General features: G+C 47.4%; 1 protein-coding gene and 1 long non-coding RNA gene across 3 annotated transcripts in view; one reads left to right on the forward strand and one right to left on the reverse strand.

Annotated features, from left to right (window-relative positions):
* Nucleotides 1–17,896, reverse strand: part of LOC125121561 (uncharacterized) — a 46,268-nt gene extending 28,372 nt beyond the window's left edge. Inside the window, exon 1 of the long non-coding RNA XR_007133498.1 lies at nucleotides 17,848–17,896. This is a non-coding gene — a long non-coding RNA (uncharacterized LOC125121561). The remainder of the gene's footprint in view (nucleotides 1–17,847) is intronic.
* LOC125121559 (retinoic acid early transcript 1E-like) lies at nucleotides 13,805–21,329 on the forward strand. 2 transcript variants are annotated; one of them, XM_047769946.1, is made up of 6 exons: nucleotides 13,805–14,254; nucleotides 15,279–15,441; nucleotides 16,080–16,343; nucleotides 16,575–16,856; nucleotides 17,782–17,937; nucleotides 21,199–21,329. In XM_047769946.1, the coding sequence occupies exons 2-6, from the start codon at nucleotides 15,384–15,386 to the stop codon at nucleotides 21,258–21,260; spliced, it is 822 nt and encodes a 273-aa protein (XP_047625902.1). In that variant the 5' UTR covers nucleotides 13,805–14,254; nucleotides 15,279–15,383; the 3' UTR covers nucleotides 21,261–21,329. The 2 variants fall into 2 exon arrangements, with proteins under 2 accessions (XP_047625902.1, XP_047625903.1); XM_047769947.1 differs by lacking the exon at nucleotides 21,199–21,329 and adding an exon at nucleotides 18,293–20,454.
* The last annotated feature ends 3,311 nt before the right edge of the window (nucleotides 21,330–24,640 follow it).

A 24,640-nucleotide genomic window follows, 5' to 3' on the forward strand; every position in this document is an offset into this window, starting at 1 on the left:
AAATATAATTACCATATTATCCACCAATGCTACTCCTAGGCATGTATTCGGACAAAACCACAATTCAAAAAGAGACATGAGCCCACATGTTCACAGCAGCCCTGTTCAGAATAGGCAAGACATCGAAACAACCTAAATGTCCATCAACAGATGTATGAAGATATGGTATATATACTCAATGCAAGACTACTGAGCCATGAAAAGAGCAAAATAATGTCATCTGCACCATCATGGATGCAGCTAGAGAGTCTCATACGAAGTGAAGTATGTCAGAAAGAGAAAGACAAATCCCATACGATATCGCTTATACGTGGAGACTAAAATATGGCACAAATGAACCTATCTACAAAACAGAAACAGACTCACAGACATGGAGAACAGACTTGTGGTTGCCAAGGGGGAAGGGGGAGGGAATGGGATGGACGGGGAGTTTGGGGTTATTAGATGCAAGCTCTCACATTTAGAATGGATAAGCAGTGAGGTCGTCCTGTACAGCCCAGGGAACTACACCAACTTCTTGGATAGACTATGATGGAAGATAATACAAGAAAAAGAATGTACGTATATGTATAACTGGGTCACTTTGCTGTACAGCAGAAATCAGTACAACATTGTACATCGACTATACTTTAAAATAAATAAACTCAGTGATGCAGTGGGTTCAATTATAAATTCACTGTACCTTTTGTTTCCATTAAGAACCTCATGAATGTTTATTAAAACTCCTGTGTTTCCAGGGCACAAATGTTCTATGACCTGATTGGGAAATAGGGTGTTTTCAGAGGTAAGCTAACTAAAGAACATGTCATGCTGGATCAGGGTGGGCTCTCATGCATTGACTGGTGCCCTTATAAGGAAGAAAAGTTCAGACGCAGAAGGAAGAGGAAGCCACAGGAAGACAAAGACAAAACCAATCCCAAGTGAGAACAGAGGCAGGCGATGGAGCCACGTGACCCCAAGAATGGCTGCCACCCAGCAGAAGCTGGGACGAGGCAAGGAAGGCTTTTCCCACGGAGCCTGCAAGGGACAGAGTGCTGCCAACACCTCGCTTTCAGACTTCTATCCTGTGCAACTTCACAGGAGTAAATTCTGGTTATTTTAAGCCATCAAGTGTTTTTTCTAGAAGAGCTTCACTGCCCCAAGACACCTGGCCTGGACTTAGGCTGCATTTTCAGCCGTAAAGGAACCTGGTGAGCAAGCAGAAAAGGCAGGAGACCGGTTTTAGGAAAGATCCTAGAAAAAGACCCAAGTACTTCTAGAAACTTGACCTGCAGCAGAGGTGGCAAGAAGTATCAGTGAATGGCACGCTGATCAACACATGGCAAAGGGATACCTCGTTAATCACGTACCTAAAAGGGGATTTCTATTTAACAACAAATAATTTTGGCTGGTTAATGCCTGAATATCACTAGGGTCTTAAAAGATGACTTAAAAAAATGACCTGGGGAATTCTTGGGACAGTGGAAGAAAATAGTGGAGCTGACAGGTGAGTGACCAGGTGCAGAGAGAAGGGGGAGAGATGGATAGAACTTCCAAGTTCATCCTTCCTTAGGGGCTCTCCCTCCACCCTCCGCTGCCGCCAGCATGTCCTTGTGTCTGACAGTCACTCTATCGCACAGTTGAACACGTCTTCATGTTAAACTCCCCCTGCAAATCCTGGTGGGCTGTCGCCCTCCTTTCTGGATCCCGTTGGCTACACTCACCCCGCCACCTGCTGCCGAGCCCTCTCCTCCTAAAGCCGAGCCAAGCTGACAAAAATGTCCTTCTTCCCACACTCATCACTTCAGGAGGACAAGCTCTGAGTTCCAAGGGGGCTGCCTGTCATGGGCCAGTGGACAAGGCTTGGGTCTCTCCCTGATTTAGACCTAGGTGGGGGGTGGAACACGGGACCCTGAACTGTAGCACAGAAGGGGACAGAGAAAATGCCAACCTGATTCAGAGCAGCGTCCCTACCTAGCAGAGTCCATGTGGTGAGTGGGGAGATCCCCAGATGTGGGAGCCCTCTGGCTTGGGTGGGGCAGCTACCCAGTGGGGTCCTGAGTTCCGCGTCCTGGGAAGAGACTCACTCCTGTGCCCAGGGCTGGGAGTGGGATCCTTGGAAGGAAGCAACTGGAAGGGTGTGGGCATCCCTATGCCCTAGGGTGGGCTCCCGGCTCCATGCCCCGGGAGAGAGTGTGGTGAGGCGCTCTAGACCCGGGGCTGGGGCCTGAAAAAGGAGAAGGCGCTGGTGCGGGTAGGTTCTAGGCAGCCCCCTAACACGCCTGGCTGGGCCCCGGGGCAGAGGCCTGGCAGCCAGCCTCTCGGCAGAAGCACCTTGAGGTGGGTGGGCTTCCTCAGTGGGGACCGGGTCAGAGTGCGGGTGGGGGAGTGTGCATGAGAGGCGGGGGCAGAGAGAGGAGTGGGTGTGTGTGACACTGTGACACTGATTCGTGAGGAGGAAGGTGAGTGTGAGGGAAGACCGGGGAGGGTGTGCTGGGCGTGTGGGGGGCAACACCACTGGTGTGTGACAACATCAGAGGGGTGTGTGTGTGTGTGTGTGTGTGTGTGTGTGAAGGGCGCAGAGTGTGTGGAGCTGGACAGTCAGGGTGGAGCGTGGGTGCAGAGGGACGTGTGTAGGGTGCGGAGTGTGCGGGCGTGTGCGTGACTGTGGGGGCTGAAGTGCGGGAATGTGAAGCCAGGAGGATGGCGAGCATGTGTGAGACCCGCGGTGGCAGGGGCCACAGGGGTGACCTGCTCCCTCTGACTCGTCCCTTCTCTGGGCCTTGATCCTACAGCCTGGAATCAAGCCTCACTGCATCAGGGTTGCCAAATGGGCAGGGACAGCGTGGAAACCGACACCCTGTGTCCCTTTCCTTTTCCTAAGCTTGGCCTTCGGGAATCACCACCTAAAATAACTGCCTGGTGGCAGGTGCAGCTGAGGGTACTTGCATTCATTCACCTGCTTATGCCTCACCCTGCTCTGGGGCTGAACTGGTTTTCCTCCCTGCTCCCAGGGAGGGAGGCTGCGGACTCTGAGCCATCACAGTCCCTTGCCCTCCACCCTACAAAGCTCAGGGCACAACCTCCTGCTGGCACAACAGGTGTGTGTGGGGGGCACCAAAGGAAGGGGGTGTGGGGGCTGGGCAGAGGGAATATGGGGGGCAGCAAATCCTCCACCAGGCTCTTTCCTGTTCCCCGGTGCTATCTCCCCACTTTCCTCTCACCCCGCATCCCAGGGGGCTCTTAGCTCCCCCATGTCCATCCAGATGCCAAGGCCCAGCAACCAGGAGCGTGCAGACGAGGCCCCCAGCCCGGCCCTTAGACACTCAGCACTCACCAAGTGCCTCCTGTCCTGCAGCAGCTTCAGCAGCTAAGTGTGACTGAGGAGCCTGAGCAAAGACCATGAGACCTCCCTGGTGATAGCTGGGAGCCTTTATAAAAAACCTGACCATCCCCCCTGGCCCCGCCTCTGGAAATGCAAGACCAGCTGCCAGAGCCAAAAGTTCTTCCAGGTGTCTAGAAAGCATTTTCTAGGCTAGAGGCCACCCTACTGCCAATCACCTGTATCATAAACTTTCTTTACTTTCTGCCAGCGGCTTCTTTTTTCAGCTGGGCCGATAACTGCTGAGCTCAGGCAGGAGCAGGTATTTTGTCATCTCCCCTCCCCTGCACTTCACTCCATAGGGGTGGCCCCTCTCCTGAGCATTTGTCAGGGCTGCTGTCCTGGCATCAGCATGTGTCCCCAGTAGCATCCACGTGGATGTACCATCAGAACACCAGATGGTTAAGCAGAGGCACCAGTGAGGATGGGGGAGTGGAGGACACTGTGTCTGGGGACCCCCCACCCCCCTCCCCCGCGGCCAGTCCTGCCCTTCAGAGGAGCTGTGCCTGGGATCACAGACACTCCGAGTCACGTGGCAATGGTGAACACGCACTGGGCAGTCTGTAGAATTGGCCGGTCTTCCTGAACCGCAGAGAGTCAGAGGGGACTGAGGATTCAGGGATGAGGATGCTGGGACCCAGGGTGCAGGCCCCTCCCTCTGCCCACCCAGCCCTACAGAGGTGTCCTGTGGTGTCCTGGAGCCTGGGGACCTGGAGGGGCCTTTTCTCCCCACCCAGCCCTCGCCTTAGCGTTTCTCGCTCAGGTGCTCCCTCTCTCTGCTGCATCTTCACCCTCCTGTCTGTCCAAACCTGGACAGCCCCCCTCATTTACACGTTCCCCCCTCTCTTTTTTCTCCTTGGAATTGTATTCCAGAAATAAAAATGTCCATCCTTTGGCTGATTGCATCTGTGTACCTGTTTATCTTGTTTTGCTGACAATATTTCTTATAAACCAGTTAAATCCAGAGATTTGATTAGATTTAGGTTTTATTGATTTATTGGTTTTGTTGGAGGAGAAGCCAAAAGTCCTTCTTCGTTGGTGCTGTAAATAACCCATTATGTGATCTGAGCCACATCTGTGACCTACACCACAGCTCATGGCTACGCTGGATCCTTAACCCACTGAGCTAGGCCAGGGAGCGAACCCATGTCTTTGTGGATACTAGCAGCATTTGTTTCTGCTGCACCACAATGGGAACTCCCTTGTTGTTTTTCTTTGATTTAAATAAAAGAAGTTCGTAGATTAACCATTATGTGTATTTCTTTTGTCCACATTTAATTTGATTTTTGTTTTATAGGCACCCATAAAACAGCTGCTTATAAGGAGGGAGCTCTAAAAAGTCACTGTTTAGAAGTTTCTCCAAATTAAAAGATCCATCATCTGACCATTAATGAAATATATATCAACAGTGATTCAAGCCAATAAGACACAAGACCCTTCCCCATAAGAGAGTGAAGAGGATGTCACCTAAGATCCAGAGAATTTACTCCCAAAAGTAGTGTGGCAGAGATCAAGTTTTCAAAACACGCAAGCCCGCACACACACACACACACATACACGCAGACACACATGCACACATGCACAGAACACCCTAAGAAGATCAAGCAGAACATTTATATCTCAAAGACACAGGAAGAGAAATGCAAGTTCACCCTAGAAGTCTTCTGTTTAAAATCAGAACCACATAATTCAGGATTCCTCTCCTAGGCATATATCTGGACAAAACTACAATCTGAAAAATATATGCACCCCATTTCATTGCAGCACTATTCACAATAGCCAAAACTTGGAAACAACCTAAATGTCCATCAACAGATGACTGGATCAAGAAGATGTGGTACATATGCACAGTGGAATACTACTCAGCCATAAAAAAGAACAAAATAATGCCATTTGCACTAGAGATTCTCATATTAAGTGAAGTCAGTCAGAAAGAGAAAGACAAACACCATATGACATTACTTACACGTGGGATCTAAAATATGGCACAAATGCACCAAATGTACACAACAGAAGCAGACTCACAGACATGGAGAACAGACTTGTGGTTGCCAAGGGGGTGAGGAAGCTAGTGGGATGGACTGGGAATTTGGGGTTATTAGAGGCAAACTATTACATTTCGAATGGATGAGCAATGAGGTCCTACTTTATAGCATAGAGAACTGTGTCCAGTCTCTTGAGATAGATCATGATGGGGGATGATATGAGAAAAAGAATATGTGTATGACTAGGTCACTTTGCTGTACAGCGGAAATTAGCACAATGTTGTAAATCAACTATATTTTTTTTTTAAGATACACTGAAAGGGGGAAAAAATCAGAACTCTGAACGGATAGTTTTATCAAGCGAGCTTTTTAAAATTATCTGGTACGAAATACAAGATCCCCCTCATTTTTAGGATGAGATTTCCTTTAATTCCCAATTACATAAGCACTTAGAAGGTTTTATATATATATATATATATATATATATATATATATATATATATATATATATATATATATACACATATGTATATACATTTTTTTTGTCTTTTTGCCTTTTCTAGGGCCGCTCTCTGTGGCATATGGAGGTTCCCAGGCTAGGGGTCCCATCAGAGCTATAGCCGCCAGCCTACACCAGAGCCACAGCAACTCGGGATCCTAGCCGAGTCTGCAACCTACACCACAGCTCACGGCAACGCCGGATCCTTAACTCACGGAGCAAGGCCAGGGATTGAACCCACAACCTCATGTTTCCTAGTCGGATTCGTGAACCACTGCACCACCACGGGAACTCTGGTTTTTTTATATTAAAAACGAAATTGTTTATTAACACTCAAAACATATCACTTCCTGATTGTTTCATACCGCTTTATTGTTATCTGTGCTCTTGAGGTTATTGACATCGATGCATCTCGATGGTAAAAACGCTCTATGGTGGTGGGCTATGGCACGTCTCTTCCTACGTCCACAAGTACTTATAAGTTTTGTATGCATATAACCTGGCTGGGTTATTCATTATGGGCTGATAAACTGTCATTCCTTTTTCTTTTGTTTTGAAATATTTATTTCTGATTCTGAGGTTGGTTTGCCAAAATAAGAATTGCAAGTGATGCTTATGGGGTGGGCCAACGTGCAGCTTGGGAGCTTAACGCCTCTAGATTTTCCACCCAGAGTTGTTTCAGCCCCCTCTTCCCTGTCTCGGGGTCTCTACCTCGGTGCTCAGATTGCAGAATGGCCAGTTGTTAGTGGAGTCCCTCCTTGAGTAGGTTGTTAATTACAATGAGTGGGTTTCCCTATAGGGACAGGTGCACAGTGTGAGGTCTTGCCTCTGATTTCCGCGAGACAGCAGTGAGTGATGGCTTGGAGTGAGATCTTAATTCCCTGCTCAGGAATAGAACCTGGGAAGCCTGGGTGAAAACCAGGAATCCAGGCCACTAGACGAGTTAGAGGATAAAAGCCGAATTGCCCTGATTCTTGCCCCGTGTTAAAAGCAAGAATGTTTCAAGGAGGCAAAGACTTTGAAACAGGTACAAACTTTATTATTAAAAACACAATACAACACATGGAAAAATACACAGAGAACTGGTCTATTTATCTCAGGCAGAAGCAAAGCAGTAATACACACTCAAAGGAGCGGGGATGTGGGCATCCCCCTGAATGGGGAGCATGCCAGAGAGGTAGCATCAAACACTAATATAGAACAGTTCCTCTAGATCTTTGCTTTCCTTTGGTCAATTACATTGCTTTACCTTTTGCACCTGATCAGACCCAGGGCCCTCCCCAATCTGCATGTGCATCTTTTGGCCAAGATGGATTCCAATGCAAGGCACGGTGGGAAGCTTATCTAGACTTATCATGGTCTGGCATCCCTTCCCTTTCTGACCCAGAAGGGTCTCTCTTCACATGTGTAATTGGGGTGTCCCTGACCCCATGACGGGAAGTACATGACCTCTTGGTCTTTTGCCCCAGCAGGGCTCAGCCCCTCCTCTGATCCTGTCATTACTATTGTTTGACAAGTTCACAGAAGACAAGTATCAATTGCTTGCCTTGTGCCTGTTGTCACTTCTGTCTGGAAGTATCGCTATGTAAATGTTTATTTGGGAGCCCAATTATCTCCTGCCTCAGGAAGTGTAAACAAGGGGCTGGTTGTTAAAAAAAAAAGAGAGAGTTCCCATCGTGGTGGGTGGAAATGAATCTGACTAGGAACCCTGGGGTTGCAGGTTCTATCTCTGGCTTCGCTGAGTGGATTAAGGATCTGGTGTTGCTGTGAGCTGTGGTGTAGGTCACAGACGCAGCTTGGATCTGATGTTGCTGAGGCTGTGTTGTAGGCCAGTGGCTACAGCTCTGATTCCACTCCTTGCCTGGGAACCTCCATATGTGGTCCTAAAAAAAAAAAGAAAGAAAAGCTTATAAGACTCCTGTAAAACTAAAATCTGTTGATTGGATCCTAATGAAAACTAAAGTGAAAGGCATAAAAGTTGATAAGATTAAGATAAAAGTATATAAAAATTGGTATATTTAGGTGAGCTTTATAAAAGATGTTTACACAACTTTTGTTTAATCACACTGTGCAACAGACATGTGTCACTGAGGAACCCTTCCCCTGTGTGGTGTTGAAAGACAAGGCACGTAGATCTGCCCCCAGGAAATACTAGTTAAACACACTCAAGAAAACCAATAGGGTGACCTGAGCCACACGATAAAGAAGAAAACTGGGAACTAATAATCAGGGGCTAATAAAAATAGTGACCTTGTTTGGAGTTTAACTTGTGAACCCAGAAAGACAGTCTTTGTTGAATGCCTTATATAAGTTTTTGAAGGTATAATAAATTAAACTCTAAAGTCTAGAACATAGAACTCTTACATTTCAGTTTTGTTAGAAATCTTCTCACTGATACAGAAAAGCAAATTTTCTAAATATACAGTTGGGTAAATCAGTCTTTTAATATGGCTTAGGTGACACACCAGTTCTTTGGAGAGTTAAAAGCAAAGCCCTTTGTCTTACAAATCTCTACACACCAGAAATGTAAAGACAGGCCACAATGACTCAGCCTAATTAGCTTAATCAGGAAGAAGCTAAAACCAAAGGAGGAAAAAAAAGGAAGAAATGCGATGTCAACTCCAACTGCTGGAAAGCCTCCCTCCGTTGAAAATCGAATTCACAGCCTCCTTAGAATCTCTATCAATGACAAATACAAATCTTAAAAGTCTTTTCCACAAATAGCAAAGGCTTAGTCATCTAAGCCAGCAAATTTAATTTATCCCAACAGTTTTTTGTAAACTAGTAAGTTTATAATGTAATACCTGATTCATAACTAAGCTTTTTTATTCGTTGAAGCCATGAGATCTCTAGTTTTGCCTCTTTAGATGTCCATGTATGCATTATACGTATGAGATGTGTCTACCTCTGGAAGAAATTATTAAAATTAAATTTATAGAAGATCCCTATTTAATTCACTTAAGCATTTACAGGAGTTCCCGCTGCGGCAACAGCTTAAGGATACAGCATTGTCTCTGCAGCAGCATGGATGTGACCCCAGCCCGGTGCAGTGGGTTAAGGAGCCAGTGTTTCTGCAGCTGCGGCGTAGTTCACAATCACAGCTTGGATTTTGCCCCTGGCCCAGGAACTTCCACAGGCCATGGGTGCAGCCAAAAAATAAAAAGTAAGTGTTTGCAAACTAAATATTTCTAAATATGAAAAAAAAAACAGCCAAAAATGATTTTCAGTTCATGTAAATTAGTAAATTTTCAATATTAAACTGATATTTGGTATTAAGATTAATTTAAATTTATTGATCTGTTATAGACATGTCTTTGGAGTCGTTAACATTAAGCATAAAATTTTTATTGTACCTAGGTTTTTTGTTTTTTTTTCTTTTTCTTTTCTAGGGCCGCACCCTCGGCACGTGGGGAGGTTCCCAGGCTAGGGGTCCAGTGGGAGCTGGAGCCACCGGCCTATGCCAGAGCCACAGCAACTGGGCAACTCATGGCAATGCTGGATCCCCAACCCACTGGGCGAGACCAGGGATCAAACCCGCAACCTCATGGTCACTAGTCGGGTTTGCTAACCACTGAGCCACAATGGGGACTCCTATACCTAGGTTGACTAGAAGGAGATGAGATCTTGTTACATCTGCTATAAATTTGTCAGCAAGAAAAATAACTTGGTGTGATAAAATTCTTATAAGTAAATTAAATGCAAATGAGGTAAGAGCCTTTGGGTGAACTCTTTACAAGTAATTATGTTTTAGAAATGTCTACTTGAAAATGATCTCTCCAGACATTTGGTAACTTGAAATTCTAGAGTTGTGCTAATTTAGGTTAAATAGTAGAAGTTTATTGAATCGCTAGGTCATTTCCAAAGAAAGTAAGAAAACAGAACATTAATTGCTAAACAGACTTAAATTTGCCTACATGCAAGATGGAAACTAAAGATGTTTAAATTTATTAGACACATGTCTCGTAACACACTGAACAAAGAAATACTATGTTTCATGAGGCTATCTGATCAGGAAGTACTGCTATGACAATTACTTCACAATTTAATTTAATTAATTAAATTTAATTAATTTACAATTACTGCTGTCAGTTTTTGCTTGAGATTAAGGGAGGTTTTTTTGGTTGGGTTTTTGTTTGTTTGTTTATCTTTTTTTAGGGCTGCACCTGAGGTATATGGAGGTTCACAGGCTGGGGTGAAATCAGAGCTGCAGCTGCCAGCTTACACCATGGTCACAGCAACTGCAGGATCGGAGCCACATTTGTGACCTACACCACAGCTCATGGCAAAACCAGATCCTTAAACCAATCAGCAAGGCCAGGGATTGAACCTTTGGCCTCATGGATATTAGTCAGGTTCGTTAACCACTGAGCCATGACTGGAACTCCGAGATTAAGGATTTTGAAGGTTAAAATCATACCATGAAGTTAAGGTTACTAGAAATAATAAAGAAAAAATTTCAGTATACAGTAGGAAAGTAAGATGTGTGTCGTAAACAAAAAAAAATATAAAAGATGGAATTGCATCTTGATCCTTAGAGTTGAGTGTTTTTAGATGGAAGAATTAAGGGACAAAATAATATGGACACCGGAAGTGAGGGAAGCTTTGTGGAAAAGAAATACTGAAAAAACTGTTTTGTACATGGTGAGGATTGACTAAATTTAGATTAAATTTAATGAAGTAAATGGATTTTGCTGTTAAAGGTAAGCTAGTATAAGACTTGGAGTTTAATTTGCTTTCTCTATTAAAAAAATACATTTTTCTTGGAATGCTGCTTTTGGTAACCGATTGTGTGAATTTCTGTGCCAACCGATTGTGTGAATTTCTGTGCCTTTAGGGTATCTGCATTTTTTTAAAATCTTTGTCACTTTAGTTAAGTAAATATATATTGTTTCACAATGACCTGATGTGGTTTAAAACATTTTGATATTTTTAACAAACTTCCCAAATATCAACTTCTAACTAAAGTTCTTTTAGCTCCAGCTAACTCTGGGAAGCTTCAAAGGAAGCCTGAGACATCTCAGAAATATTAAATTAGGCTTATTTCTTGTGTTAAATAACTTGAAAAGCATTGTCAAGTGATTGAAATGAAACTTAGGTTATAATTGTCATTGGTATAAATATTCCAAAATCTATATGGGACTCCTAACATTTGATATGCCCTGATAGAATGTTATCAGTCATAATTCTAGTTATTATCTTAAAATGTTGTATGTCACAGAAATATCCAAATTTCTTAACAGTTGTATTGTAAATCAAATCTTTAACCATGCCTTTCTTTTTTTTTTTTTTCTTTCTTTTTAGGGCCACACCCATGGCATATGGACGTTCCCAGGCTAGGGGTGGAATAGGAGCTGCAGAGCCACAACCACAGCAACGCCAGATCTGGCTTCGACTACCACCTACAGTGCAGCTTGTGGCAACGCTATGTACTTAACCCATCAAGCCAGGCCACAGATCTAACCAGCTTCCTCATGGACACTGGTTGGGTTCATTACTGCTGAGCCACAACAGGAACTCTTTTTAACCATGCCATTTTAAGTTCTGTCCCTTAGAAACAATAATTACTTTACACTGATGCTTTTACAAAATGAAGATCTTCAAGAAGACTCCTAAAAAGGATTTCAAAAAAAATATATATATATAAGCTTCTGATAGCCTTTAGATAATACGACTGAACTGGGTAACAAATGGCAAAACTCTCGTGGAAAACCTGATGACTTCATCCAGACCAGCAGGAATTAACAACATGGGACTGAATGAACCCTGGAGTATCATTTATAACTGTGTCACCCTTTGGGAGAAAATACACTGGATTTTGATCTTGGTTTTCCAGAAAAACCTTCTCTCTTATGCCATGACCTACAACACGTTGATAAAGTACACCTCTGTAAACAAAGATGAAACATTTATCTTTTTCTCACTACCTAATCCTTTCAGAATCTGATGTCTTCAGCTGGTTCTCCCGTGAACTTGATCGTTTTTTGCAACCAGATTACAACTTATACTAATCATTGTTTAACTTGTTTTTGCTTCCAAATTGCTTATGATTTTATCTCCCTGTGGCACTATGACTTTGTGACTAGCTGTATTATTTATATCCTATCTATTTCATAAGACTGTTGCCTCTTACATTACCCAGTGTGTAACCAGGAGTCCAACAACATTGATGATGACTGAGCATCCTGAGAAAATAGATCACACTTAAAACCCTAAATGGAATAAGTGTAATATTGTAATTCTAAGCATGGGAAGAAGCAACAAGGGAAAACATTTCCTGGATCATACTAAGCTAGTAAGAAAGAGGATCCAGAGATTTTAAAATTATCCACAGGGCCTAATCCAGAAATTAACACCTGAGTGGGAAATCAACACCTGAGTGGGAAATTAACAGAATCTTCCCCTGATTGAGGAAATGAGCCTTCCTAGCAATGTTTGACCAAAAACTGATTGTGAAATATTTCCCAAACGCTTGTTGAATTTTGGATCACAGGGGGGGATTGTGAATAAAAAAATATTGCCTGCCATGTCCGTGAACAAAGGAGGTTGCAGCCCTGACGCGGTCACATTACAGCTGTGGATGGTGAGCCCAGGGGGAACTCAGGATGGAGACAAATGGGCTGCCCACTGCCAAGCTCCAGCCACTGCGATCACCCCCAGCTGTGCGCCTTGAGGGGATTCAGGATGGAGAAGAGCAAGAGCTGAGAGCTGAGGTGCATATCAGAGGGGTGATTTCTGTGAGCCCAGACTCTTGCACCTTCCCATACAGAGAAAAGTCCTGAATTCCTTAACTTGGACACTTGGTTTTCTTCCGATGTTCCAATTAACTGATCTCTTTGTTGTAAAAATTTCTATATCTCCTGGCCCCTCCCACCCCACCCCCACCACCAGTCTCTTCAGAGCAGCCCCTCAGAGTGATCTGAGAGACCTGTCTCCCCAGCTTGCAGTCCTCGGAATGTCCACCAAATAAAACATAACTCTCAACTTTGAGGTTGTGCATTTTTTTCAGTCAACAAGGTGCAAGTATTGGAGGCAGGCAGGTTGCTCAGAGGAAACTGCTAACACATTGATGCAGTAACAAGAGCCCCACTGAGGAAGGAACAGATGTCCCTTCTCTCCCTGAGGCGGCTGCACCACTTAATTCCAATGCCCACCAAGAGTAGCCTGGCCAGGGCAGAAGCAAGAATCTAAGAGCTTCGGAAGGCGAGAGCAGAAAAGGGTAGCTTTAGCCCGGACTGAAAGCCTCCAATAGTCCGCACACACCCTCAGTATTTATATAAAGTCTAAAGGTCCTTTTGCCACAGTGGCTTCTCCACACAGTCTCATGACAAGCCCCGAGCAGGGTCCCTCAGCTGCTCCCTAAGTGCTTATGAACCACAAGGGTGGAGACACCATCCTGACACCACGCACGCACGTCATCCTTGTAGCAAAACATCTTTACCTGTAAAACCAACTTTTTTGTCTTTATCATAAACAAGTGCATCAGAACAATGCCGTTTAAGTCATAAACAAGTGGATTTGAGAGCAGATCAAACCAACAGACCACAGAGTCAGGGTGGGTTTCAGTGTGAAGTGAGGGGTGCAGTGTGCCCTGGGAGAAGACCTGTGCGTCCGTGACCCTGGAGGTTCAGGATGAATGTGGGGACCACTAGAGATGAGGAGCAGGGAAGGAACGTGGCCAGAGAGGGGAGGGTGGTGACCGGCCCCCTCCGACTTGTCCTGGCCTTGAGCACAGACAACAACCGAGAAGGGCTCTGAGATTAATGGAACCAAAGTGATGAGAATAAATTAGACGGCCGGGGCCATGGGATTTATCTATTTACATGGAGTTTCAATGCACCCTATCCAAGAATGACACCCTGTGGCAGCTGCCAGGTCCACGGAGAGGAATGTTCAGGAAGAACTTGGATGGCAGAGAAGGGGCGGGGCTAGAGGCCCTGGAAATAAAGCCAGCCCTCCTGTCCAGTCCCCGCAGCGCCCAACATCCTGCGCAGGTTGGCAGGAGGAAGAAAACTGGTGATCTCAGCCGTGCATCCCCAGCCCTGCCCAGCGCAGAGACCTCGCTCACGCGACCCCGCGTGCCTCCCCGGGCGCGGTCCCCACGTGCACCGACCTGGACCCGGGCGCTTTTTCGCAGCCGCGCGGGATCCCGCTTCCCCGAGGCTGCTCCGGAATGCCGCCGGCCCAGCTGAGAGAAGACTGAGGGATGGGAACCGAAAACCCCGAAGAGAGAGTTCTCGGAACTTTTCTTCCGGGTGCAAACACGGAAGATCTCCTAACCTGTGAGGACGGCACTGGGGGACACCTGCAGACGGGGACCGTCCGAGCCTCCAGGAGGCTCTAGGCGGGCCCCAGGCCTCCCGGGCGGAGGACCGCGCCCCACCGACCGCAGGCCTCGGAGCCCGGAGACGGGTGAGCAGCGAAGGAGCGGGCATCGGGTGTGTTAGACCTCAGGGCAGGTCGCCTCCGGAGGGTCCTGTCTTATCCCGTCGTCCCAAGGCCACAAACCCCGAGCCCTGGCCCAACCTTGAGCCGCGCGGCTCAATACCAGGGGCGGGAGCTGCTCGGGGTGGGGTGGGGCAGCTGCCGGGAGATTCCTGGGCAAGTGCCCAGACTCTTTGCTTTGAGCTGATTCCTCCAGTACCCTAGGAGGTGTCTGCGACATGCAGGTGAGCAGGGGTAATCACCTCCCGGGCTTTTCTTGAGTCCTGCCTCCAACAGGCTTGCGGGGACTCTCTTGGACACCCCCCTCTGATGACAGGCCAGGTGTGGTCTGCCTGCAGCTAGTTTGATTAGCGCAGGGGTGTCGTTGGTGAGAGCGAATCTGAAGTATTCAAGAGAAAGAGGCAGAGGGTAGGAGTGGAAGGAAGATGGAAACACGGAGGGGCTGAGGGGAAAGGGTGCAAAGAGGCAGGGAGGAGGCAGAGGAAGGTGGAAGGCCGGAGGGGAAGCTGGCACTGGATTGAGAGCAGAGGAGCTCGCAGGAGCCGAAACAGTTCTGCTCACACCACAAAAAGACTTTGGGGTCTTTTTTTTTCTTTCGGGGTGGGGGGAGGCATGAGAAAGGTTATTCGAAGTAAATTTGTCTTTTAAAAAATGAGTAATTAGAGGAGTTCCCGTCGTGGCTCAGCAGTCAACGAATCTGACCAGGAACCATGAGGTTGTGGGTTCGATTCCTGGTCTTGCTAAGTGGGTTAAGGATCTGGTGTTGCCGGGAGCTGTGGTGTAGGTCGCAGACGTGGCTCAGATCCCACGTTGCCGTGGCTCTGGCATAGGCCAGTGGCTACAGCTCCGACTAGACCCCTAGCCTGGGAACCTCCATATGGCGCGGAGCTGCCCTAGAAAAGACAAAAAGACAAAAAAAAAAGTCATTAGATTTTGAATACTTGAAAATTACTCCCTTGGGATAATCGTTCTTTGTATTGTTTTACGATAGGGCTTCCCTAGTCTTGGACTGAAGACTTTGGAAGGTGCTCCATGGTGGAGGCCAGGCTCTGTTTTCAGGCTCCTAAGAGTGCTGGGAGGAGTGCCACTGATTCACATGACAGGCCTTCTTTTGCTGACACTGTTCCTGCTGGAACCCGGGAAGACTATGGGATGTGAGTGTCCTGGGATCTGGAGTCCTGACTGGAAAGGGGAGGCTGGGAGGGGAGGACGGGGAGGTGGGGACTGCAAGGGGGAGGGAAAGGGCTCCACACAGGTGGTGCCTGTCCACGTGCTCTTAGGATGATGGTTTAGCCCAGGACATTACTTACACTCAGTGTGTTGGGACCCAGCCCAAAGCATCCTTATCCTGTGCTCATATGGCAGCATTCTCTGTCCTGACAGGTGCCACCTTCTACTCCAGAAAGCCTTTCCTGATGACGTGGGACACATGAATGTAGTGTGTATCCTATGGTGTGTGGGGGTGGGGGTGTGTTTATTTCCACCTTCTAGTAAAAGTCCTGTTTGTTCAGATAGACTTTAAGTCCCTGGAGACGGACACTGTCTTGTATTTTTCCAGCTCAGAGGTTGGTACCTGATACTATAAATAAGGCAGATAATTCCCCCTTGTAACAGTATTGGGACCTGAGGGATCATGGTGGCCTCCCAGCCTCTCCCTAAACCTGAGACAGTTAAAGGGGGGGCAGGACAGAGGCCACAGCAGCCACAGGGAGACCCCGCATGGAGACCCCACCTCTGCAGCCAGGCCCTTCAGGGGGGTCTCCGGGGACACACCTGTGCTTTTGTCTCACAGATGCTCACCCGCTCTGCCTCGACTTCGCGGTCACATCTCAGTCCAGACCCGGACAGCCCTGGTGTGAAGTCCAGGGCTCAGTGGACACAAAGCCTCTCCTCAAGTATGACAGTGACAGCAACCAGGTCACAGCTTCGGGCCCCCTGGGGGAGGAGGTAAATGGCACCAAAGCATGGAGCGACTTGACTGGAACCCTGGGAGAAGTGGGCCGAGAGCTCAGGATGGTCCTGCCTGTCATCCAGCTGGGCACAGAGGAGACCAGGGGTGAGTATGGGGAGGGGGTGGGGAGGTGGGGACAGTGAGCAAGGGAGGGGAGCAGAGAGCCCATGTGGGGAAGGGGTGTGGTGGGGAAGAACGGGACACAGGTCCCACCTCAGAGCCCCGGGGACCTGCCGGGCAGGCCAGGGCAGGTCACAGGCCCCTAGACTGCAGACACAAGAGCCCTGGGGGAGGAGGGACCCTGGGGTCGGGATGACTCTGTGTGTGGGGTCGCAGGTCCTCCCCGGCTGCAGGCCAAGCTGTGCTGTCAGCTTGAAGCAGAGCGAGGCACCGCTGCCTCCTGGCACTTCAGCTTCGATGGGCAGACGGCCCTCCTCCTTGACGCCATGGACATGAACTGGACAGTCGTGAATCCCGGAGCCACAGGGATCAAGGAGCAGTGGCAGAAGGACCAGGACCTGGCAGAGCGTTTCAGGAAGCTCGCAGTGGGAGACTGTGGTCACTGGCTGAGGGAATTCCTAGGACACTGGGAGAATGTTCCGGAGCAGGAGCCCACAGGTAACTGAGCAGGTGTGAGGAGGTGGTAGGTCTCTTCCAAGGTCCAGTGCCTGCCCTCGTGTGGGTGTGAGCACGTTTGTGGGTATAACTGAAAATGTGGTGGATGGATGGATGCAGTTCCCATCGTGGCACAGTGGAAACGAATCCAACTAGGAACCGTGACGTTTCAGGTTTGACCCCTGGCCTCGCTCAGCTGGTTAAGGATGGGGCGTTGCCGTGAGCGGTGGTGTAGGTCACAGACATGGGTCAGCTCTGGCGTTGCTGTGGCTGTGGTGTAGGCCGGCAGCTGTAACTCCGATTGGACCCCTAGCCTGGGAACCGCATATGCCACAGGTGCAGCCCTAAAAAGCAGAGAGAAAATATGATGGATGGATGGATGGATGGATGGACAGAGTGACTGATTTCTTGGGGGTCTTCCTGTCTGGAGTCAGTGAATTCGTAGCACAGGATTTCCCAGCATCCTCCTTTCCAGCCCACCTCCCTCAGCACAGGAGCCCCCTTCTCCATTAAGCAGAGATCCCGGCCCCCTGCACTGCTACATGGTCCCCAAATCTACATGTGTCCTTATGCTTCCCCGCCTTCTCTCCTTCCTCTTGCTCTGATCCTTTAACCAGCTCACACGTCACTGAACGAAGCCCTCACCCCTCTTCAGACACAATTGAGCACCCCCAGTTCTGTCCTCCTCAAACGTCTCCCCATAGTGACCATGTCCACGAGCGTGATAATCAGACGGACGTCTGCTGTCCCCTCCGTGGACATATGAGCTCCGGGAGCACAGGGCACAAGCCCTGCTCATCCTTGTACTCAGTGTCTGCACAGAATGAGTCAGTACCTGTGGGGGGACATGCGCTGTGTGGGGACAGTAGGTGCTGAGGACGGTGACTTCCCAGGTTTGACAAGAATTTTGCTTTTCTCTTTGTTTTAGAACCACCGCTGGAGCCCTCAGATAACCAGCAGTTACCAGCATGGATCATCCCCTCCTCAGGCCTACCTGTCATTGTCGTCCTCGTCCTCGTCGTCATTGTCCTCATCATTGTCCTGGTCATCAGGAGATGTGATAGGAGATCAGGTACCCCAGCAGGTGAGAAGCAGGCTGGCCCCTGGCTCCTGGGCAGCGCGTGTTCTGGGAAGGGCTTAGGAGACGTGAGCCCGGCTCTCACCCAAGCCCTGGGCACGGGTCCTTCTCGACACGGAGATGATGCGCTTCTGTGTCCTGAGCCCCACTCTGCACAGTGGGGCTGGGGGTTACTCGGCTCTTGGGGCGGAAGGGGCTGGGGAGGGGGGACAAGCCATGTATCCACTCCTGGGGGGCGGGGGGCGGGACGGAAGAGCTGGAAATGGTGGGGGGAGATCTTATTCAGGATTTCCCCGGTCCTTTGATGGATAAATCTTTTGTTCTCTGAGGGGAGCATGACTTAGCTCCACAACTTTCCTAGTGTTCTAACAGCTGATCTGTCATCTGATGTTTCTTCCTTGGACCATAAGAAGGTGATGACGTTCAACCGTCTCATGGTGTCAAAAACTGACCCTTGACGAGGGTGTGACTTCCAGTCTAATATACTCCCCTCTACTCAGAGGTGGGTTTACCAAGAAGCTAAAGAAGCTTAAGCGTCCGAACCCCTCGCTTTCCGTGGCTGCTGAGGGGCCCTTACCATGCACTGACCCAGTCATTTTGAAGACTTTGCAAAAGTGAGGCATTTGCTCACCATCACTCAGGACTGCTGCTTTTACTCTCACTCTTTCCGCCACACTTCCCTCTGTATTAAATAGAATCCAAGTGTTTATTGGCATTTTGATGACTTTGTTAAAAGGAAAATGATTTAGGGTTATACCTAGGTGGCTTGATGAGATATATTTTATGTGTTCACATTCATTTTCATGTACAATTACCTCACCATGTGCCTTTTTGACCACATTGTGTTCTCTTGAATTCATATGTTAAAACCTCAGGAAGGCTTGTTGAAACCACCCAATTGGTGGTATTTTGAAACAAGCCAGTTGTGGTTTTGTGATATAATAAGTATATATTTGGTCTTGTCTTGCTTCTTGGCACAGAGTTTCTAAAACCCACAGATTTGGTGTCAGAACGTTCTGGGAATTAAAACAAGAAGTAACAATTTTCCTTTAAAGACCTGGCAGGCTAATCCTCATGCAGAAACCACAGTCAACTGTGCTAACTGGCCAGATGTCATGACACAAAGGTATGAGGCTAGAGCTTGAATGAATGAACATGTGGATTAATGTATGTTTTAGCATTCTGACACGTTCACACATACGCATGTACCCAACACACACCAAAAAGGATAGAGTGTGATATATTCACAAAGGGAACATTACAAAGCAATCAATAAAGAATAAACTACCGCTACAAACACAGGATGCCTTACAAAGGCAAAAGCCAGACCCAAAATAATACATACTCTATGGTACTCTTTTTAGTTCTGTTACCTTATTGTAAAGTTTAATTGAATTATTAAAAGGACATTCTAAGCTTGATTCTGAAGCTTATTTTTGAATGGCAATCAGATGTCCCATCACCTGCAACCAGGAGATCAGGCCCATAGGAAAAGACAACATTTAAAAGACTACCTACAACCTAGAATGAAGGACACCTACCAGACACTCATAATTATCTCATGCCCAGCAAAACCAAAAAGAACTGACTCTTGGATGACTCTTTCCCACTTATATTGGGCCACGGCACTGGACCAGCCTAGAGAGAGGACTGTTGACCTCAACACCTTCTTAAAACAATGCTCAGACAATGGAGTAGCTACGCCCGTGCCAGGACGAGAAGACAGGACGTCAAAAGTAGACGGCTCTCTCGAGATGCCAGGCCTGGCCCAGATGATTGTTTGTGTAAAGTGCTTTCTTAATTTCTTGGACTTTTGTGTATGAATCCTGTGTTTGTTTGTTTGTTTCCTATCAGGAGTACAATCTTGTACAGACTCTAACATTAATTTCAAATTTAATTAAGATTTTAAAATTCATTGAGGTTATTGGGTTTATTATGGTCAGTTACCTATCTCCAATACTTCTGGGTTACCTTGGCGGATTTCTCCACACCGAGGTTATAATTGGATGGCCCTTAGGGAATTTATTCAGGAAGAAGAAATTATGGTTCTGTTTGGGCAGCTCTTGCTAGTGCTACTTGGGACTCCCTCACTGGGCCCGTCAATCATACTTGCTCTGACCATGACCAAGAATAGCAATTTTCTTTTATCAGGCTCAGAGCAACAAGCAGCATTTCAGTCAAAGAATGTAACCTCCCTCAGCTGTGGGATGGATTTATGTGGCTAACACAGGGCTATGGTGGCTTAGGTGTACCACCCCCCACCCCCCATGCTGGAAACTGTTCAGCCACACCAAGGATGATGAGCCTAATAACACTAGGAAACCTGACTGAAGCCTTGCGAACCGTGCCCTTACATCCCTTCCCTTCAAGATAAGCAGTGATACAGAACAGACCTAAGTCCACTGACTGGGCCACATGTAATGGAAGGCCTCAGCTTAAGTTCTTACTTATGACCTTCCTAGTACTACGAGCTATGAAACCAGACATGGCCCTGTGGGGCTCCTGGGTGCCAAAGCCTTTCTGTGTCCCCCACTTCTTGTTCTTAGGAAATGGGCCTCTTCAGCCACCATAGCCTTCCCTGAGTTCCTAGGAGCAGGTTGAGGCAGTTGCTGTCAGAGCAGGAAGGGGAGGCAAAGACGAGGGAGGAACAGTCAAGCAACCAGAGCGCAGCCTTGGTGGCAGGGTCGGTTCCCTCGCAAGGGATGTGCATACTAATATAGGCATCTTAAGAGAAAAGGCATATTCCTCATGCTTCTTTTTGACATGAATACTCTAAAAATGAATGGTTTAGAATGCTTCCTTGTCCTTCTCCCTGGCTTTTTTTTTATCTCTTTTTTCTTTTCTTTTTTTTTTTTTTTTTGGTCTTTTTGCATTTCTTGGGCTGCTCCTGCAGCATATGGAGGTTCCCAGGCTAGGGGTTGAATCGGAGCTGTAGCCACCGGCCTACGCCAGAGCCACAGCAACGTGGGATCCGAGCCGCATCTGCAACCCACACCACAGCTCACGGCAACGCCAGATCCTTAACCCACTGAGCGAGGCCAGGGATCGAACCGGCAACCTCACGGTTCCTAGTCGGATGCGTTAACCACTGAGCCACGACGGGAACTCCTTCCCTGGCTTGACTGAACTCTAAACACCATCACCCCTAAGCTAAAGATTAGGCACCCTGAGCACAGTTGCCTGTGAGTTAAAGATTATTAGCACATGGTGCTTTTCAGGAACTTTGCTAGTTTGTTCTAATCTCTGATCAATGTGCCCTTTTCACAGGTATTGTTCTTCTGGGCAGTAACCCAGAAGACAGCCATCAGGGTCATGCAGAGATCTGCTGACGTCAGCTCTGAGGACGAAGATTCCCCCAAAGAAAGAAGAATGCATGTTGCAGGTCTAAAAAGACATAAATAAATAACAGACTAGTAAGACAGGTGGTCCAGAGACGTCTGGCTACGGGGTTTTTGTGGTGGTTGTTTTTTAAGATATATAATGATTTTTATTTTTTTCCATGATAGCTGGTTTACAGTGTCTTTGGCTACTGTTAATAGGGCCTAGTCCAGTAAGAGCACCTTGCGTGGCCTCTCAGTAACATCCTTGCCTCATCTAGGAAGGAGCATGCCTAGCCCCAGGGACCAAAATGGTCAGGAGATGCCTCACAAACTGTGGTTGCGCTTATGACCAGGAGGGGGCACTGCAGACCAAAGAATGTTCCTTGCCATCTGGCTCTCCAAGGACTAGATCACTGGTCATTTCCGTTGCTGAGCTCCAACACACCCTGAAAGAAGTTCAAGGCAGAGGTCAGGCAGGAGACTCTCTGTGCTTTGGGGAAAACTGGGAGAAGGGGCCTTCTGATGGTTACGTATTGTTCAGGAGCAAGTGTTATGAACCCCATTTCTTCCATCTTCTCATGCCTAGAAAAGCACTGAAGTCATGAACAGAGACATCTGCTTCTCATGGCTAGAGCAACCTTGCACCAGGATGAGTCCTTGATGGCATGTACCTGCTTCCCCCAAATCACACAGATGCTGACTTCTCCCCCGACACCGCTTCAGAGCAGTTCCTCAGAGCTCTCTGTGAGGCTGTCTCCCAGGCTATAGTCCTCAGTAAGCACCCCCCCAAAAAAAAAAACTTAAGTCACAGCTCTCACATTGTGTGTTGTTTCTGTTTCTTCCTTTGACAAGTTCCCTGATAAATTCAGATCACGCTGCTGAGCTTGGTAGGAAATTAAGGAATCCTAATGGAGATCCTAACAGCTTCATATAACTGTTAAAAGGGCTGGTTACCGAGTGAACTGGTGAAAGTGGTTGTAATTGTTATGGGTTTTGCCTGGAACATTACTGGTTTTCATCTGAGTTTTCCAGATACAACTCATAGGTTCCCAGGAGGATGGAGACAGACTCCCCCATCCCCCAAATGTGGCTGTTCCCCGTGGAGACCTGCTGTGGACACTCTCTCCCGGAAAGCAGATGCTCAAGTTGGGCAGCCAGAAACGATGCCCTCAGGACAACAACAGTCTGCAGAGATTAACCACCACTGAGGATTCACTGCCCTCTCTCAGGGACTCAACCCCTTGCCCCTCCCTTGACCTTCCCCTCCTCCTTCTTCATTGCTCTTGTCTCCAGCTCCCTTGTCGTAAACTCCAGCCACCGATTCCTGCCACAGATCCTTTAAAAGCCTGGTGCCTCCTCACAGGCAGGGCTGGCACCATCTTGAGCTCAGCCCGTGCCCCTCTGATGCCTTCATGAATCTTTCTTGCTTTACCAACTTGGCTTTGCACGTTCCTCTCTTGGCAAACCTAACAAAAAGGAGACAAACCCTTCTCAAGCTAATTATGACGGAACCATTTGATAAATGACACCTCTGTAAGTGGAACTGAAACATCTCCCTTTTCTTTCTATCTGATCCCTCCAGAAACTGGAAGTACCATAGTTACACAGCAGCCTTATCAGGGAAATAATAGAGACTGCCAGCCTGGATCCTCACACTCTGGGGACCTCTAGAGGAGAGAAATCCACCCAGACAGAAGCTGATGCATGCCCCGGGCAAGGCTTTCCTGGCTTAGGGAGTCTTTGAAAAGTTCAGTGTGAAACATCTTATGAAAAGTTCCAGCACAGACAATTTAAAAGAGCCTGTGTTATGCATTAAACAGATGTATTTTGCATCTCAAACAAGCTAGTCTTAGTTTAGCTGTATTTGGTAAAAGTGAGGGTACTTTTAGAAAAAGATGTTGTTTCAGTGGCCATTAAATTGTAGCTTTGCTAATTGAGGTGCGTATTTACTGTCTCAGCCTAGCCTCCCAGATAGCTCCTTGCTGGTATATTCCATACTTGTAGAATTTAATTGAATTGTCCCAAGGACGTGCTAAGTTTGTTTCTGAAGTCACAGAAGTCTCTCTTTAGATGACCATGAGATGCCCCACGACCTGTGACCAGGCCTGATCAAAATGGAAAGTCATCGTGTAAGTCATTCTCTTGCCCTGAAGTTCAAGAGGAAGAGATATTTTCTCGTGAGGTTGCCACAGAGTGTAACTTCTGTGTGACGCTGCTTGCCTGAGGCCACTGCTGAAATCGTGCGTACAGAATTTGTGCTGCCGTTCAGTATAATTCATCAACTGCAGAACTTATGGAATGTCTCCCTATCAACATTCCTCAGCTTGGTTATGATATCCGATTAGTTGTCCCCAACATAGATAACCAGGCACATGGTTCTCGAACAACAAAAAGGAGGCCTGGCACTAGGGGACATGATGAACCAGGGCAGCAGCAACCACACTGGCATCAAGGGACAAATGCCTTGTTCTACCGGACGATTTGCAATCAAGAGGGGAAACCATGGGAAAGTCTCCACATAATGAGGTGTGGGGAAGGCATTCGGGCTCTGCCTGTTTTGTCTGAAACTCTACTGACCAGAGTGGCCTGTTTGGCGGGCTCTCAATCATTGGTTGTACCTCGGCTTTGGCCACGGAGGAGGGAAAGGACACTTGAAAGTCAAAATGGAATAGCCGTGCTTCAGTCCTCCAAGGTGAAACCAGGTGGCTGATGTGTGGATGTGATTTCAGATATGTTCCAAAATTGCTGAAACCTTGAATTTCCTGGACTCTGCCAGACTCAGGGATGACACTCGCCTTTTGTTTTGTTTTTTGTTTTTTAACCAGAAAGGTTTACTTTGTTTTATTCCTTTTTCTTTTTCTGGCCATACCTATGGCATGTGGAAGCTCCTAGGCCAGGGATCAAGCCCGTGCCACAGCAGTGACCACACCAGGGCCTTAACCGGCTGAGCCAACAGGGAACTCCCCACCAGCCCTTCTCACAGCAGTGTCTGGTGGCAGCTGGCCGTTGCAACTATATGGTCTCCTGTTGTAACGTGAAGTTTTTTAGAGAATGAAACTGCTTTAGATCAGGTGTTAGCAGGAAAAGGAGATAGGTTGTGATCAATAGCTCTAGCTATGTGTATGTTAATATCATATTAACAGAGCGAAAACCTACTTAGATGAAGGAGAGAGAAATCTGCACACTCAGAGAAGACAAGTCGTAGGAGAAGCCAAGCAGAGGAGGGCACTATAAGGACAGAAGTAGACACTGGAGCCGCCCAGTGCCAAGGATTTCTGGCAACCACCGCAAGTTAGAAAGAGGAGCCTCCCCTGGAGCCTTCAGAGAGGGCCCGGCCCTGCTGACACCTTCAGATTTCTAACCTTCACAACTGCAAAAGAATCTCTTCA

Source organism: Phacochoerus africanus, chromosome 2, assembly GCF_016906955.1.
Source record: "Phacochoerus africanus isolate WHEZ1 chromosome 2, ROS_Pafr_v1, whole genome shotgun sequence".
Classification (NCBI taxonomy): domain Eukaryota; kingdom Metazoa; phylum Chordata; class Mammalia; order Artiodactyla; family Suidae; genus Phacochoerus; species Phacochoerus africanus.